At 37.1% G+C, this 18,205-nt stretch overlaps 1 protein-coding gene across 7 annotated transcripts in view; it reads right to left on the reverse strand.

Annotated features, from left to right (window-relative positions):
• RFTN1 (raftlin, lipid raft linker 1) overlaps nt 1-18,205 on the reverse strand; it is a 94,920-nt gene that overhangs the window by 35,099 nt on the left and 41,616 nt on the right. For all 7 annotated transcript variants that reach the window (XM_021538144.4, XM_085573163.1, XM_085573157.1 and 4 more), the window contains exon 4: nt 9,360-9,468. In XM_021538144.4, the coding sequence (XP_021393819.2) occupies nt 9,360-9,468 (109 nt within the window). The remainder of the gene's footprint in view (nt 1-9,359; nt 9,469-18,205) is intronic.

The raw sequence follows: 18,205 nt of genomic DNA on the forward strand, positions 1-18,205 counted from the left end.
TGGCAAGTCCATTGTACAGCCCACAAAATGCTTATGAGTCTGTTTTTCTTGTTCCATTGTCAGCTCCATAATAATCTCCTATTGACAGCCAGCATGATGGTACTCTTACAAATATGGAAACTCAAGGACAGAGATCCCATGCTGAACAAAATCATACACTTTTGTCAGCTTCAGCAATTGCTCTTGAGGAGATCCTGATCACATCCCCGTGGGATGGCACACAGAAAATCAAACACTTCCAGCAAGATCAGGGTAGTATTCCACCAAAATCAGTAAGAATGTGAAACAACACACAGGAATTAATTATTGAGGATGTCTCCCAGACAATAATTTCAAGCAAATTATTTAGTAAGTGTTAGGAATTTCTTTTAACTCTTTAATGCCAGGAGCTGGACATTTTTGAAATATGTCCAGAGGAAAAGCAGTTTTAATAATGTGATCAAGGCACTTGAGTTTACAGCAGTCCTACATGGTCTCAAGCTTACACTTTTTGATGACCTAGAAAAAAAACCCCTCGAAACTTAGGCACTGAACATTTCATTAGTAGGTTTGCTAGATAGTTCATAATATAACAAGGTACTGAAAGAATTTTGTAGAAACCCAGAAACAATTTATGAAGAACACACATATGAAAAATGCTCTTAGAGAAAGGCCATTCTCCAAAAGCAAGGAACTGATTTTCTGATGGTCAGATGCATTTAGTTAGCCCTGCTGTGAACTTTGGGAAAGGCTGCTACTTAATCCTACTGATGGCCAAACATATGGCCTTGGAAACAATAGCTGGTTAATTTTGCTCAGAGCTGTCTATTTAAACCAAGTATGAACTGAGTTAGACAAAAATAAATGTCTTCTCTGTCTTTTTATTTAGTAGTTGTTTTTAAAAGAACAATGTTAAAGGCATTATGTATCATAATGTGCACCAGAAACCAGATCAATGCATTTCTCTACCTTCTTCTTAAGATTCAAGAAAATCTCCTTTGAAAACGGACAGCAGCAGGGATCTTCATGCAAAAAACACGATCTTGTGGTTTGAGGAGAATGCTATGTACTGCATGCCAGGAGCTGGAACTGGGAAAGTATGTTCAAGACTACAGTCTTCCAACTCTGTCCTCCTTCATTAACATTTAGTAGAACATGTTTCATCATAACTACTGCACATCCCCCTCCTACTTTTCTCATTTATGGAAACAGATGTTTAAAATTAAGACAGGCTTTTTGTCTGCCTCTTATATTTTCTGTAGGTCTCACATGCTCCTTCCTTAGAAGACAGGAACAGTCATCAAGAGTTTACTGCTTATTTTAAAATCAACTAAGCCTAGCTAATGTTTTAAAAGAGGATTTAGCTCTTTCTATATGACTCAAAACTTTTGAAACTTTTGTACTTCTGCATCGCTAATAACACATTACAAAAAAAATATTATGCTAATCAAATAGCAAAGCATCAACTGCTCATAATTTTTCTATCCTATTACTCTGGACTGTTTCACTTCTCTCAGATTTCCAAACCATGCAACCTTTCTGACTAGAATGCTTCTTTGTTTAAGCCTGTACATTTTTAACCTTTACCAGTTTCCATTCACCAAATTTTGAATTTTAGATAGATAGTTCATGTTCATATATAGAGAAGCAAATATAAATGTAGCTTTTAGAAAGTTAAATCTCAGTGTGCATTCAAGTTTTCAAATAATCAAGTATTTTCACTGTCAATTACATCAAAAGAGGCCATGAGGGATAAAGCACTGGAGGGATGCCTTGGAAAATGCTGCCATAATCCTAAACCATTGATTTGTCATTTTAAGATCTCACTGCAGGCACAAGAACTAAAACAAGAACAAGGTAGAGAACAAGGCACTGAACACAGCAAGAAAGCAAGCTTTGCAGTTTTACATGTTCCTTGGTAGCAGCCTCTGCAGAAGGGAACTGAAGGCTACAAACAGCACAGGGAGAAAAAATGTACTGAAGCAAGGAGCTACTGCAACTTACTGCTGTGCTGAAAGAAACAGAAGGTGGCATCTTAAGGCAGTGCTGCAGGAGATATTAAATTACAGTAAGCTATACGTCTCCTGCTACTCGAGCCAATAATGGGGTGAGATTAACAACTTGAAATTCCTCTCTGGCTCCTATCATGTTCACTCCTGAGAACAATATAGCCATGCTAAAGATGCAGTGCAGCATGGTGCAAGTACACTTGCTCCTTTCAGCATATTTCATTAGATGACAGGTCTTGAAACCAGTCTCATCCTCTGTGGTCCTGGGTGTGTTGATTTTTGTCAAATCATCACCTTCTAGCACCTGTTCCTTCACCAAAGGCAGAGTGAACATCGCTGGCCACATGCTACAAATATTCAGTGAGTGTGGTATTTTTTCAAAAGCCACATAATGTACCTGTATACCCCCACCTTTCCCTGAACTCTGAAAAAAAGTCTTGAAATTATTCACATAATATAGGATTTGTTCTCTACAATTTGTTTTAGACTTGGGAACAACTGCTAGAGAGCAGTCAGCTATGCTCAATCAATCCAAATATTTGATGTTCACTTCAAAAATAAGTCTGTAGTAATTCTGTCCCAAGCTCTTGCTCTAGGGAACTGGCATTTTCCAAAATGCAGACCATGTTCTGTCCAGGAATCTTTAGTGAGTAACTCCTGCACTAACTGGTGAACATAAGCAAGAGGAAAATAAAGATTTACAGAGATGTGTAGTTGACTGTTGTATCTAAAAACCATTTTAGTAAGTAGCAATAATGTGATTCAATGTGAGTGATTTTAGTCCATCTCTGTTCTAGGCAGTGAAAGCAAACAAAACAAAACAAAACAAACAAAAAAAATAATCAGAACAACGGGTATTTTAAAAGTAGGAATTCAGTCTCAAACTTACAGGCTTTACATTTAATTTGCAGGGAATACTACTTTTATTTTCATTTCAACTGAAGAGTGTTTCTTTAAAATCACATTGTTTCATCAAGCCATCTGTTACTCGTAGCCAAAATTACAATTTGAACAATTTTCTGGTAATTTATTTTAGCACAGCATGAAACATTATCATATTCATTGTTATTTAAAAAGTTATTTTTTCCCACCAGACAGAAGTAGGATCATCAAAACTATCAACTACATACTTTATAATATCTATTTTTATCTTGGGCAAGGGGATGACTTGAAAGCTGGTGGGGGCAAAGGATTATAAAAGCACTACCAGGCTCCTGGGAGAGTCCTGAAAATAGTTTTGCAATGTCCATGGAAGATATATATCAACACCATTCTTACAGGGCTTAGTCAAAAGAACACAAGTTGAAAGAAGCTTAAGCAGGAACAGATGTTTCCCTTCACACCAGGCTGTTTAAAATAGAGTATATGCTATTTTTTACCATCTCTTGTTATATATACACTAAGAAAATGTTAACAAAATGCACTTTAATAAATATTATCACAGCAGATTACAAACAGCTGAACTATTGATGTTGAGTTTCAAGTTCTACTTCATGACCATATCTACTGCTAACATCCAAATACTTAAAAAATAAAATAGGGGCTCTGTTTGCAATGAAAACATGCAGAAAACAAAACTGACAGCTAAATGCTCAGCAATGGTTTTCATTACAATGCATTAAAGAAATAATGTTGCATTGTTCTCTTGCAAATACCCTGGAGAGTAAAGGTTTCGTGGTGGGATTTTTTGGGTTTGTTTTAAGGACAAAAATTATTTTAGAAGAGATTGAAATCACATCTAGGTAAATAATCCTAGGTAATAAACAAGACTCTAGAAGGGTCATTTTTTAGCCACAGAGATAACTCTGAACTGCTTATTTATTTGAAGGACAAACCTCTGAGCAGTATTAAAGACTCAATCTTCTCTTTTACTGCCACCTGCTCTGACTGTACCTGCAGGAAACTTCTCAACAGAGCAGCTAAAACATATGTAAAATAAAGAATAATGCTTAGGATTACAATAACCATCCAAGGACCCCTGGTACCAATAAAGCAAACATGGACTTCACAGAAGAGATCCCTGCAAGACTGCAGCATCTGAGTCAAGGAATCTACCAACACACTAGTGTTCCTGAGAACCCATAAGCTGCATCTCTTTGTTCCTTCTAAAAAATAAATCTCAATGTAAAAATTAAAAGATGAAGAATAAGTAATGAAAGATACAAGAATATGACAAATTCTGAAACAGCTATATGAACCCCAGCATTTTCATTATTATTCTTCTTATTATCAGTAAAAAAATTATAATATCAATAATGTTCACAGTCATTATTTTCTAGGAAATTGCAGACTTTTGTCTTCTCATTTCCTTGTCATGCTGTTAACTAAAAAAAAAGAATATAAATACATATTATTAGGGAGACATTGGTATGTTTCTCATCTTCCACATCCTCTTGTCATTTCCTAATTAGACCCTGAAGAGAGTTTAAAAACTCAGAAGCTAAGAGTTCAGAATAATTTCATTTTACTTTAATGTAAAATATGGATATGTGAAGCCCCTTGTTTTGATCACACAAAACAAATTTTTCATTCAGATGTGAGTAAATATGTAGAAAAAAAAGTGAATCACTCCCTTGACTAGAAACATTTATGGAAAAGATTTTAAAAGCTCTTAAGAATTTCTATAGGTATTTAGCTTTTATTTTAGAGGAGACACCAAAGTTCACCTAAATACTTCAAGCCTGCTTCTATCTTGCAACTTAAAAGAAGCTGGAGAATTAACCTGTCTCCTAAGAGCAGCACTAACAAAAACTATTCACCAATTAGAACCGTAACACTGATGACTCCTCAGAAAACAACGTGTATGAACTAAGACAGCAGTAATTCTGAAAACTCCAAAACAGCTGTAGATCAATGGAAGGGAAAAAAATCAAGAGAGCAGAAAAGAAGGATCTCTGTATTTTAATTAAATCACCAAAGTAGAGAAACATGCAGTAAGAGTGACCTATAGTTTTTCAGGGGGTGTAGCAGTTTCTTATCCAACCATTAAGCCAATCTCCTGCCCCAGGCTCCTTCCAATGAGCAGAGGGCAGATAATAGCAGGGGGATCAAACTGCTGCAAGAAATGTCTCCCCCTTCAGAAGCACACTGAGTTCAACTACAGTTTAGCAATGCATATTAATTTCCAGAGCATAAACTAACACTTGAAACATTTTCATGGCATACCTCATGCCAGCTTATTCCTGGTAACATTTACTTTGCCATTGAACTCTAAAGAGGGCTCAAATACAGTAGATCCTTTCAGCAACGCAGGATGAGAGTTCTGTTGTTAGTATTGCACAGCCTTTCTTTCTCTGCTCAACTTGCCTTTGTACCAGAGAACTGGGGGTCACTCTTTCAGAGGCCAACTCTAGATCAAGTACATGGGTGGCAGCATCCTTGCAATGTATTCTCTTGGCAGATCCCCCTGGGGTCCCATTTACTTACATCTGAGAGGTACCATCGCTTCCATGGCCCAGCAATGCTATTATAGGCAATAAAATAAATGTCAAGAAACTTGTTGCAAAGTCACTGTATCTGCAGGAGTCAAGATTATTTGTGGGGTTCTTTGGACTACAGAAGTTGGTGTGAGGATCAGTTAAGGGACTGACATGTTACTGCCAGCTTTGGAGCCACTGATGGTAATGATTTGTACTCACTGAAGTTGACCAAGATACAAGAGAAGGAACAGCAATGAGCAGATTTGACACACACTGTCTCATCCAGCAGATTTCATGGCACAATAAGCATTACAAAGGTGTTTCACAATGGCAGTCCTGTTACAATGGAACCAGTCCACTTCTGAAAATGCAGAACCCATTATTCACTCATCTGTACTGCCTTAGTGTACAAGGAAGAAATTAGACTAATTTCTGAAGCAATAAGAACAGACCAGCAGGGAGAGATCCATGTCTAGCCAAAAACACAAAAGAAGGATGCCCGCATTTGGATTTCAGTTCAGCTGCATCATTTTCAAACCATGCTCTTCTGTGCTTATCATGCTTCCTAGTTCCACAGGGAAAAGAAATGTGAATCCTGCAATGATGTTACAGTGAAAAAAAGATCCGTATATTAATTCCGTCTGATGGTCCATTATTAAGGAGATAACCAAGGATCCAAAAATGTGCTCCCTAAATTTTAAAAAGCCAAAACTGCGGAGACATGGTACAGAAGGAATCCTCTATTTCTTAACCTGTCACCAACATGGCAAAAATGTGAACATAAGAGTAAAACCTTCTGCCTATTACAGTTCTAGACATGTACCAGATTGTAGATTCTAGACATGTACCAGATTGATACAGAAAAAACACAGGTCATGAGAAATGTATTTGGCATTCATGTATGATTGTGTGTCCAAAATAAATCTTTACTTGGGATGTCAGCCTAGCTCCTCCTTCCCTTACTTGTCTCTATAAACTCCAGAGAGCAATCTCAGATGAAGAAATTATAACAGAATACACAGAAACAAAAAGCAACTAAGGAAGTAATTAAAGGCTACCCTATTTGACATGAGACGTAGGTCTAAGTATTACAAAATATGGTATCTTAGAAGTAACATCTCTACTTTCAACAATATCAGACTGATCTGAGACCCAGTGATCAAAGTTCAAAAGTTAGCTTTGCTTATTAAAAAGCAGTTGAGCAAATCTTTAATCTCTGTTTAGCCTGAGAGCGAAAGACACTGTTAATAACAACACAGCAGTACAATATACTCACAACAGTTTAGTTACTGCCCACAAATTATGTATCAAAGACACTATGGGACTGTTCGAGCTCTTTAGGACAGGTTAAGTCACGCTAGATCCATATGGTATCAAAGAACAAGCACAGTGCGGTGATGTTGACATGATTTTAGAGTATAGGAAGAGCGTATTTTATGCAACATCACATCCCCAATATTTAAATATTCCCTGTCTTGCCACAGCCAAAAACCATGGAAGAAAAGCAGTGGAGAGAGTGGAGAACTGGGACAAAGTCCAGCAGCACAGAAAGATCTCGGCAACAGAACAAAGGTTTGACCAGAGAGTCTTCTTTGGCATTTCCTAAATGTTTTATAGTCAACATTGTACTCAGGCACTTTGTTTTGGTGAGCAAGAAGCATTCTCCGGGTGAAAGAACCTCCTTGTAATACATTTATATAGAGTTATAGAAGACAAGCACATATTACCTATTGCAAAATTGTATTGTGTTTGCAGAAGGAAGCAGTTAATATTCAATATTCTGTACAATTTCAATGCAACAAAAAGTCAATCCAGGAAAGTTATTAAAACTGCATCCTTGTTTAAACTCAAGGTAAGTCATACTTACTCAGCAGTGCACAATAAAAGCAATAAAATTAATTTTCTTGTTGTATAGGAATTTTTTAGTAAGCTCAGGGAGAAAATTTTGACTTCTTATTCTGTTTTGAAATACGGCTATTCTATTTGGTTTGTGATTTTTTAAATACAGTAAATTGCAATACACTAAGATGCTAAAACTGTGGTAAAAGGCTCTGCTCTATAAAGCTTATGAAAACATAAAGGATTTCCCTATTCAATTAAAACATTCTATTAACTTCAATTGTATTCTACAGTTTGAGAAGAATTATAAGGCTGTTCATTTTTTAAAGAAAGGAATTGCCTTCTCTAACAGCTTTTTGTTACTACTTTGTTTGAAGAACATCCTTTATTTTTCCATTTTATCTTGTTTGTAAACATCTGGTTTATATGCCCTTAAAAGCAATGGACATTTTTGTTGCTCAGACAAATTAGTTAATATGACAATTAATTCCTACTCCCAAACAAGTCTTGTTCCCCAAGTTAGATTTACATAAAAGTGTTGAGACTTTCACAATGTGTATAATCAGATGCAGTGACACAGCAAGCACTTGACAGCAACAGCTTCAAAGAACTTCAAATTTCTCTACATCAAATAACATCTGAGGATGAGCGACATACTCAACCTACAGAGCAACAGTAAATATACATTCTAGCTATTAAAATTTAAATTATTATCTTTCAAAAAGGGATCTTCATAACCCCATAATCAAATGGCTTCTATCAACAGAAAAATTTCCATGTCTAGAAAAGCATTCTAAAGAGTCTCAGAATTGGATATTTATGGAAATAAGATGACTCCTGGATTGTCATTTTGTTTTCATGTCATCCATACTCTTTCTGAAGATACAAAGGCAAAGATATTTTCTGTTTCAATGATGCACAATTTTGCTACCAGTTGTGACAGTTATGCCTACATTTCTACTCTGAGTCAAAGAACTGAAGAACAAAATCAAACATGTTGAAACTGGTACACAATAACTATACCAGTTTTTCCTAAGTGTGAATATATTGAAACAATCCAAGATAATGTCAGAATATTCGGAATAGTCGTGTAATAACACAGTTCGACCTGAAACAAATTTGGGCTTGTATTTTTGAATTTTATTATGTGTTCAAAAAACTTCAGTTTGTTCTGATACCAAAATCTATATATATTTCAGTATCAGATAGTTACAGCTGCATTATTTTTAATCCAGTTCTTACAATTCATAGTAAAAATTAAAGACTGAAGATCAGTGTAGTCTGTCAAGCTGAGTCCCCATCAAGCTCAAAAAGCCTATGCTGTAGTTTATTATAAAAATTTTCTTAACTATTATCACTGCAAATGGCCTAAAGGTAGGGGAGCATGCCTACTCACACCCGGTGGCTAAATAAATACACTACTCAATGCTAGTTTATATAACATGTAACAGGACACAACAGATTCTGCAGAATTTAAAACAAGCACAATGTGAATCTGTTTTCACTAAAATGGACATAACCTGCTAATTTCCAGCCTGGCAGAATATTACAGTGTCAAAAGCAATTTTAAAAGGCAATAGATAAACAATTGCAGTGTTCGTTTCAATTTCCCTACTATATATTTAATATTTAATTGAAAGCAACATTCTTCTGGTTCACAAAAGCATTTAGGTTACCAGTACCAACTCTATCAAACACCATGTGATATTGAAACAGAACTTAAATAATCTGGGAGTAAAAGGCCTTTTAGGTAAAGCACTCTCCAATAGGATATCGGAACACTAGAACAGAAACTATATATATTGTTTTAACATAAAATGGTGTGCATTGCATGACCATCTTCTACATTGATATCATCTGTGGGAGGTCATTCTCCTGTAACACTATAAATAATTTTTTAATAATAACAGGACCAAACTTGTTTCTCTCAAGAAGTGTAACTGCTGTTCAGATACTTAAAATTACAAAACACCAAATTCTATTGCAGTATTTCAGCTGGTCCAAGTGATACAAACACCCACTGCCAAGCTGACAGAACTAGAAACAGTAATTATAGTGCAAATAAAAGTGTACTGTGTTTTGGGGGTTCCTCCCCTCTTTTCCTTTTACTCACTTTCTTAATAAAATCAGGGATCTCCTTTTTCTCTGAAAGGTGGTTTAAAGAGGAGCAGCATTCTACCTCCAAGACATATCCTTCACTATTGATGTCACCTTTTGAAGACCTAAAGAGACAGAAAAGAAGGATCAATTTCTGTTGTTATAACTGGATATCCAAATATCCCATTTATAAGTATTTCTCCTGGAGAGCAAAACTTCAAACAAAACTTTGGTTCCAATACATTCCCCGCACTGAGCTCAATACAGTTCTGACAATAGCAGCTACAGAATCTGACCCCCATGCTAGGGGAGCAGATCACACCAGTAACTGCAGGTGGTGAGATCCTTCAGGGACTCTCACCTTTCTTTTTCTGTCCAAGAAACACTTTGGCAGCCTGGCATCTAGGACCAACAGCAAGGAGATGCACAGGTAATATAACTCAGGATATACTAAAGGAAGGTTCCAATGCAGTGGTCTGAGACAGGTGTTCTGCACCCCACAGGGCAGTGTGATATACGATGCATTTCAGACAGCAATTAAAAGAAACCCCTTCTCTTCCAAGACAACATCTAAAATCAGGTGCTAATCAAAATACTTAAACCTTCAGTCTTACCTTATGTTTTGTTTTTGAGAACTGTAAAGTTGTGCCTATAGTCCCCTTCTCTTTCAGAAGAGACTAACTCCTAAAATACTTCAAAGCAAACGGCATCTGCCATATGCATTTGCTGAACAAATGAGCACTGTGGAAATAAGGTATTGGTCAAAATATGCCAAGGGACTATCTGGAAGTTACAAGGAATGATCTCCAGAAACAGTCTGCAGGCAGTGCTACTGAAGGCAGTTTTCATCTCCTCCAGACTCCCATGAAAGGAAACTGATACACCTGATCAATAGAGGATGCCTAGACAATCGCTTGCTTTCTCAGTTTTTCAGAAGAACACATGGAAAAACATTAAAAATTAAAGCTAGCCTGTCATTCTTGGGATTAGTAACAAAGCAGCTATCTAACACTTCCTACTGAATCAAAATATCTGGTTCTAAGTGAAGAACTAATCCTGGCCAGCAGTTGTTTGATGCCAGGGTACCTAGAGGACAGGAAGAAAGGTAGAGAAGTTTGAACTGGGAGTATTGAGGAAGCAGCAAAACAGGGGCTTGGCAGGTTTTCCATGCTTGCAAAAGCAAGCCTGTACAAAAGGCCTGTTCTGGGGACTGGGACTGTGTGACACATAGCTTCAGCTACAGATGGTCCCAGGGGCTTTCCCGAGACACTTACAGCTCCCTGGAGCCAGGCGATGCGTGGGCTGCTGCCTGCAAACTGGCAGTGTTTCCTAGGCAATACTGCAGACATTTGCTATATGTGATCCTCCCACTTTCACACAGGCTACACTATCACTTCATTTCTCTTATCTCACTTATACCTGAACAGTTGGTAGCAGACTCTGCATTGTTTGGTAACACTAAAGACCTTTCCCTATTTGTTTTTTTCCCTCTTTTCTAGGTTCTTCTTACAACCTGTGGTTCCATTCTCTACTTTATTCTAGACAAAAAAATTTTAAAAGTGTTAAAATTTGTTAAAAAAAAAGTTAGTGTTCATGAAAATTCTCCAAATATCTTTATAAAATTTACACAGGTTATTATTGGGGGACTAACAGTATTCCAGAACTACTCCTCTGGAACAGGCACACATAAATTAATTTAAGTACCAAGAACAACCCTGTCAAGAAAATAAAAAATCACTTTGAGAGGGACAACACATGTACTGCAGACAACCATTTTTGCTCTTCTAAAGTCCTAGATAAGAAAATCCATCCTGTGCAGATTTTCTGCCACAGACAAACTCGAGAACATAAACTTCAGAAAGCCTCCCTGCTAGTGTACTTACAAACCAGACCTACTTTTTTTTTTATCTGAATATGACTAACAGGAAAAGTAGCCCTGATGTTATCTAGCCATGTTCTAGACAGAAATAATATGAACTAGGGCTCTCTAATGCTTAAGCAATCAATAAACTCTCAAAACTGCCACTTGATATTGCAAAGTCAAGTCCATATAACATCAAGTGGAGCAAATACAACTCTCCATTGCTTTGGCTATTGTATAATTAATCAGAAGTGTAGTACCAGCAACAGGCAGCAAGGAACCAAGCTCTTTTTAGACAACCAATCCCATTTTAAGGGGACTACTGCAAAACTCTACAAATGCAAGGAACAAACATCTCCACTACTGCACTTCTTGGGCAGAAGCTTCCTTCCAGCCCAGCTGAGGAAGCCACTCCCCTCCCAGAGACTGTAAAATGCTACAGCTCAAATTCAGTCAAGATATCCAATTCAGGAAATGAAATGTGTGCCATGCTATTTGATGTGCCCACCCATTTGGAAAAGGCTGTTTATAACTTTGGCCGTTCATAACTGTGACCCACATGAAAATGCCCTGGCTACCTGAAGAAATAAATCCTTTTCAACCTATATTGGTAAAGTATATAGACAGGTATAAGGAAGAGAGAGGCTGGCCTTGAACCACACTCTCTGATTTTGTGCAATTTTTTGAGGACCTTCTTCCAACCTCTTTGAAAGGAGTAAGAGTTATCTGAGATACAGATTATATCCATAAAACTATAGTGATTATTGCTGCAGCTGCTTTAAAATGTCCCATTTAACTCCTTTAAGAAGTACTTGTTTTAAAATACACTTGCTGCTTGGAAATATTTAATTGGAGAAAATTAATTCCCTCTGTAACAGTTTGGGGGCTACTTCTGCACTAGGGCTTATGAAAGAAATGACATCAAATATGATTGCACTCTGTTATGATTATTTTAGAGAACACACTTAACAGATCCTACATAAAATCCTTAGCTGAAATCTTCAAATAGAAGGACTCTTTATTTCCAAGAAGTATTTTTTCATGCTTTCAAGTAAATTATGTCTATATATGTTAAAAGCAAGTCTTTGTTTATACTGATAGTTTTAATCTTTTTAGGAAAACTTTAAAAGCCTGTTGTTCTGTGAAAAGCAAACAAACAGAACAAGTGCCATAGCTTTTCATGTGAAAATAATAAATACCTGTGGATGTCACAGACCACAAAAAATAGTATTCTGAGCAAAGCTAGGTGGGCAAGGAATTGTTTCCAGTCTCTATGCAATAAACAATGCATTTCATACATGTATCACAAAGTATGTCATAAATATCATAAAAATCTCTCATTAAACTCTTTGACTATTATTAGTACAGGCATAGAGAAGTAGATAATTATAGGTACAGGCAAATTCTGTATTAACAGAAATTAATATAGTTTTCATTTTATTAATTTAATGGGACTACTTTTAGGACCACTTTCACTAGAAACTATGAAATAGGACCCTCAATAAATGTACATCTATCAAGATCCCAGAAGCAACAGAAAACGTCCAAAAAGCACAGTTCTGTGCACTTGCATTCCTCTGCTCTCTTCTGAAAAAGGACTGATGACAATTGTGAGAAATAACCCAATAATCCATACCCAGGAATCTTATAGCAGTTTTATAGCACAGGGTGTTACTAGGAGTCCAACATATAAAATATTTTAAAATTAAAGCAATGGTTTTATGTAAAGTTGATTTTCACTTTCCCATCATAAATTATATCTCAACAAAAAGCAGAAGAGAAAGAGAAATGCTGAGACCGGTTTAGTCAAAAAAATACGTAAGCTCCAGCAGTTCTAAAGATTTCCCTTTTCTTCTGGATGCACATTCATGTTCTTCTTTTTCCTCCTCCTAAGCCGGAAAATTAAATCTTCCTCCCTTCACTCCTGCAAACATTTGGGTGTTTTGTATTACCTTTATTCCTCTGATGAAAAAAATCACTGGGTAAATTAAAAAAGGTCCAGCCCTGAAAGAAGCACACCTGGATATGGATACACTAATGCTGTACCCTTCTTGGAAGCCAGGGTGAACGGGAGAAGGTGCTCCATCCAGACTCACTACAATACCCTGTACTCACTGTAACACATTTTGGGATACCGGAGAGGGAACAGTGTGAACAACACTTGCACTTTCCCTGCAGTGAGGAAGGGCAGTCTCCCACCTCCTACCCCAGGAGAGGACAACCACTTGGTTGGCCATGGAGATTGCCAGAAAATTTCACTGCAACTTACACACCCTAGGCTTTCATTTGCTTTTTTGTTATATATTGTTTGTTTATCATTAACAATTTTCCTGAAGAAGGGTTCTTCTGCCACTGTAAGTACCCTCAGTGCTCACCATGGACAATCTTAATCATAGGATGGCAAAGAGCTGAGATGGAATTTCAGTCTACCTGATGGTGAGCAGAGGGACAGCATTCACAGGTCTCGTGGGGTGGGGGTAGAGGGTACCCTCAAATTTTACCAATATGGAAAGGGCTCAGGACCACAGACTTCCAAAAGTGTCATCCTGAAACCTAAACAGGGCTTCTAGTGCCACTAAACACTGAATAAATAAGATTTTAACTTATAATTGGAAGTTCACTGGCCAAAAATATGTTACAATGGTTGTTTCACTAGGTTGTCATTTCCTGCACAGCTGTTTGCTGTTAAGCACCATTTCATGGTAGAAAAACCATAACCAGCTGCGGAGAACCAGTAACTTACACAGTAACTATTAAAGTTGACAACTTGGTGTCCCTTACAAACTGGATTTCCAATCCTTTTCAGATACAAGAAGGAACTGAGGAAGCCAACATTTGGTCCTAATCTTCCTGAAGTTCCCTATGCCCATGAGCTCAGCAAGCCAAAACACACTTGTAAACTGCACAGACATTCTAAAATTACTATTTCATTAAGATGATGCTAAGAATGTAAGCACAGTTTTGAGATTTTCCACTACACAGTAATAGCTTTACCATTCAAACAGAACCATACATTCATAACAAACTGGTCTACGTTACAAAAACAATAAAACCACACCAAAGTGATTAACATGAGCAGCTGGTATCTCTACAATTTCAGGTTAAATTTCCAGCAAAACTAGAGTATCTGAAAACCAAGAATGCAACAACTAAAATCCATAGGTTTTGTGATGCCCAGCCAAAAACCACACCATTTTTTATAAAAAATAAAAGCAGGTATATTGCATCCTAAGAGCCTCAAGTCTAACCCATGTGACACTGTCTTAATGTTATTACCTAAAGATTTTCTTTACTATAGGAAATCTTATCACTTATTTGGTAGCAAAATTTATAAACTTTTTCTAATGATGGTATATAAAGTTTCTTGTGAAAGTTTTGGGCATGTATTGATACACAGGCATCTTTAATGTGCAGTGTTTATAATTTTCAGATACAGATGAAAGGGCATTTACTCTGGGTTAAAAGTTATTGTGAGGAAATATGTATTTCTTTGAACTTGTAACAGATAACAAGCCTTCAAAACTCAAACCATTGTCCTTTGAGCTAAAGGAAGATATCTGTTGACTCTTGGGCATGGAATAGATATTATCTTTTCATTAAGTTGAATCAGCCTGCTGAGAGCAACAACACACACTACATTTCCACATAAACCTATTGGATTCCTAATGCTCATGAAGGTAAAGTCAAATATTTCCCATCTTCAAGCTTAAATCCTGCATGAAAACCAAACAGACACACACATACATACACATTTATATTCAAAATAAAAATCTATTGATGCAAAGTACTTACTTTTACCAAAGTGAAATACCAGCAAAATCAGGAAACTGTAAAAATCTTTGTTTACTATTAAACTTTTGAACTCAGTCTGTCATTTTCCTTTGTAGATAGAGTTCTTGTTACCCAGCTGATGATAGTTTGAATTTGTAAGGACTAACAGACACAGGAATTACAGAAATAGAATTAGAATCATCTTATCAAGAGAATCTCTACAACACCTGACACCTCATTATTTTGCAGAAAGGAAGAACACCTGCAAAGCTGTTTGAGGTCAGAACAGAAATTTAGAACATTTAGAAACTCTAAAAAAATTAAGATTAAATTAAACTACTTAGTCTATTTCTGCAGAGCAATATTTCCCTGTTGGTTGCTTTACTGACTGAAGGCAAAACCTGTAGATGGTACATCCTAAGACACAGTTCAAACAATGGAGAGAAATTCTTTGGAATATCATTTATATCCCCTGCTTCTCTATCATGGTATCAAATGAAGCATCTGCAAACATGTCAAAACTATTATAAGCAGACAGCTTATGAGCCCAGACCCTGTACCTTTCCTGGTAAAAGAGAATGGAGGTTGCTTTCCAGAGCTGAGTACTTGGAAAGGGATATCAAAACATCTTAACTGACACTGAATTTTGAAACTTTAAGATACCAGACAGGGGTATCACACTACAGGTTGCTGGGAACAACTTAAAGCTGCTTTGTGCTGTGGTTTTGTTGTAATTTTGTTCAGGGGCTGACTCAGCAACTTCTCTGCAGGAAACAGATAACCTGCAACAGCCACAAGCTGTCCAGAACAAGAATGCACCCAGGACACCTGAACAGAGATTGTTAAAGAAAAAGAGCAGTGTGTATGGAAGTAAAAGGCCAAGGAGAAAAAGGTTACTGCAGACACAAAGAACTACTGATTTCTACTCCTTGGGGAAATGTAAAAAAGTGTTGCTCTCCTAAGCTTGATTAGCCAGAACCTCCCAAATACATGGACCTTCTTCCCCTGTTCCTTCCATCAGCAAAGACCCACTGTCACACATTCATGTTTTTCAGGTACCAGCTTTTCTTCCCTTTCCTGAGATTCTAAGTGCAAATCAGTGTGAATCTACTCTTTTCAAGCATGAGTGTGAACAGCAGGCTACACCTACGGTCCTGGGCCTTCCCCAAATTCAGAAAAAAAAAATCTCCAAAAACCTGGGCTCAAAGAGTTTTCTTCGCATAACTGATACAAGATTCTTCAAGATTTCTTCCTCGAGAAACTCACATATCTCAGAACTCTGCACACACAATAGGACAGATAACTGCTTTTTAGTTAAGTCCACTGAAATTTAGAAGGGGAAAGAAAGTATTCATGAGTGTTGAAGTTATTTTCTTTTATCCGACTCTATTCTATGTGACTTTCAAACCACTTTCCAATCAACTGCTCAGTGTATACCATGCCATTAGATGCTACAGAAATATTTAAATTTATTATATTAAATTTAATGAGAGCGATGGCACAGTTTTTTAGCAGCTTGGTAGACTACCCTTCCTGCCCAGTGCCTCTAAAGAGTTAAACACTCCTACATTTATTTCACTTACTTTAATTGAACGTGATGCCTTTTGCACTGCAAACAATTGCATTGTTGTTTTTTTTAAAAATCTGTCCCTTAATTCCATATTTTCCCTAACACTTTTGGTGGATAATCCTTGGTTTTCAACATGTACAGCTTCCATATATGATAGGGATGTGTTTCTTCAAATGTCCTACAGCAGGAATGACTCCTATTTCCATATTTACCACAAATGATTACATAGCCAAGATAACAAAGCCAGAGATACCAGATTAAACAGAAAGCTATCAAAGTGACTTTAAAAGTCACCTTAATGTACAATGCCATTGCAAATTCACTAGCAATATTTTGAAACTACAGGACAATGGCAAAATAGGATAAAAATAACACTAACAGGTAATTTCCATGAATTCTAATGCATAACATGCCTCAGCATTACCTTTTCCATTTTATTGTTGAACAAATTTAGGCACTGCAAATCTCACTGACAGCAGCAGCATGGTGCTTCTGATACCCAGCATTTCCTGCAGCTGACATAGCCCCTTCATACCTTTGGGGAGGCAGAGCTATAAAACTAAGTCCTCAAAGCACAAATCAACAGTTTTACTTTTAAACCCTAAAACTGACATGGAAAGGTGCAACACTGACTAAAGACTAATTCAAGCATTCAGTTCTGTCTCTGTATAGATGGAATTGGCATTACTGTAGGCACTAAAGCAATAATTTCATTTCTGTTCCGCTCAGAGTACAAAAAAAGGAAGGAGCAAAACACACTCGGTATCTGCCAGACAATGGACAGATGAAGTGCAGCATGTTGGGGCCACCTGTGATGAAATACCTGCAGTGAGAAAAGAGCTGCAGCCTCGGGTGCTCTGCACCTGGGAGTGCCCAGGAAGCCCAAGGATGGACCCCACACCAAGGTACAGTTTTTTATGTCTCTTGGCTCCCCATGAGCACCATACCACCAAAGGGAAGGATTGGCACTCCACAGCATAAATGACGTTACTAGTGACCCTGCTACTGTGGCTGGACTACTTTTACACCTAAAATCATACTAGCGAAATAAATACTCATCTGATCTTATCTTAAGCAGACCTAACTTCTACCCAAGATTTAACTGTTATATACAGAGCGCCTTGAGATGACAAGACACCTGACAGTCCTCAGGGGAAAAATATAATTTAATCATCAGCAGCAGTGTAATGAGAAAGGTTAATTAAAAAATTAATAGTATGTCTTTTTTCTTCATACTGTTACATATTTTTAGTCCCCCGCTGTTTGTGGAATGATATAAACTTGCAGTTCAGATACAGGTGGTCTCTATGCAGGCCATAGTTATCTAAAATCTGTGCAACACCCACTCTCTTAGTCACACTTGGCAATACAAATATTTGTTGCACCCACACACTATGGGAGAAGCTGCTTCCCTACTCTCAGCCAAACTCAGCAACGTTTAAGCTATATGAAACATCAAACTGATGTCATTTCCTTTCCTGGTACTTGTTTTTTTCCTGCTTCACCATGTCTCTTCCGCTTCCCTAGGCAGTCAAAATTGACAGATAAGAGAATGCAGAGAAATGGGCTGTGAATGTAAAAGGAAATATAATTGGTTCAAGACTCTCTACTGTCTTCAGTTTTGTAGAGTAATTTACAGCTGTCTAAAGCGTGTGACACT

This window comes from Lonchura striata, chromosome 2, assembly GCF_050655825.1.
Source record: "Lonchura striata isolate lonStrDom1 chromosome 2, ASM5065582v1, whole genome shotgun sequence".
In the NCBI taxonomy this organism is placed as follows: domain Eukaryota; kingdom Metazoa; phylum Chordata; class Aves; order Passeriformes; family Estrildidae; genus Lonchura; species Lonchura striata.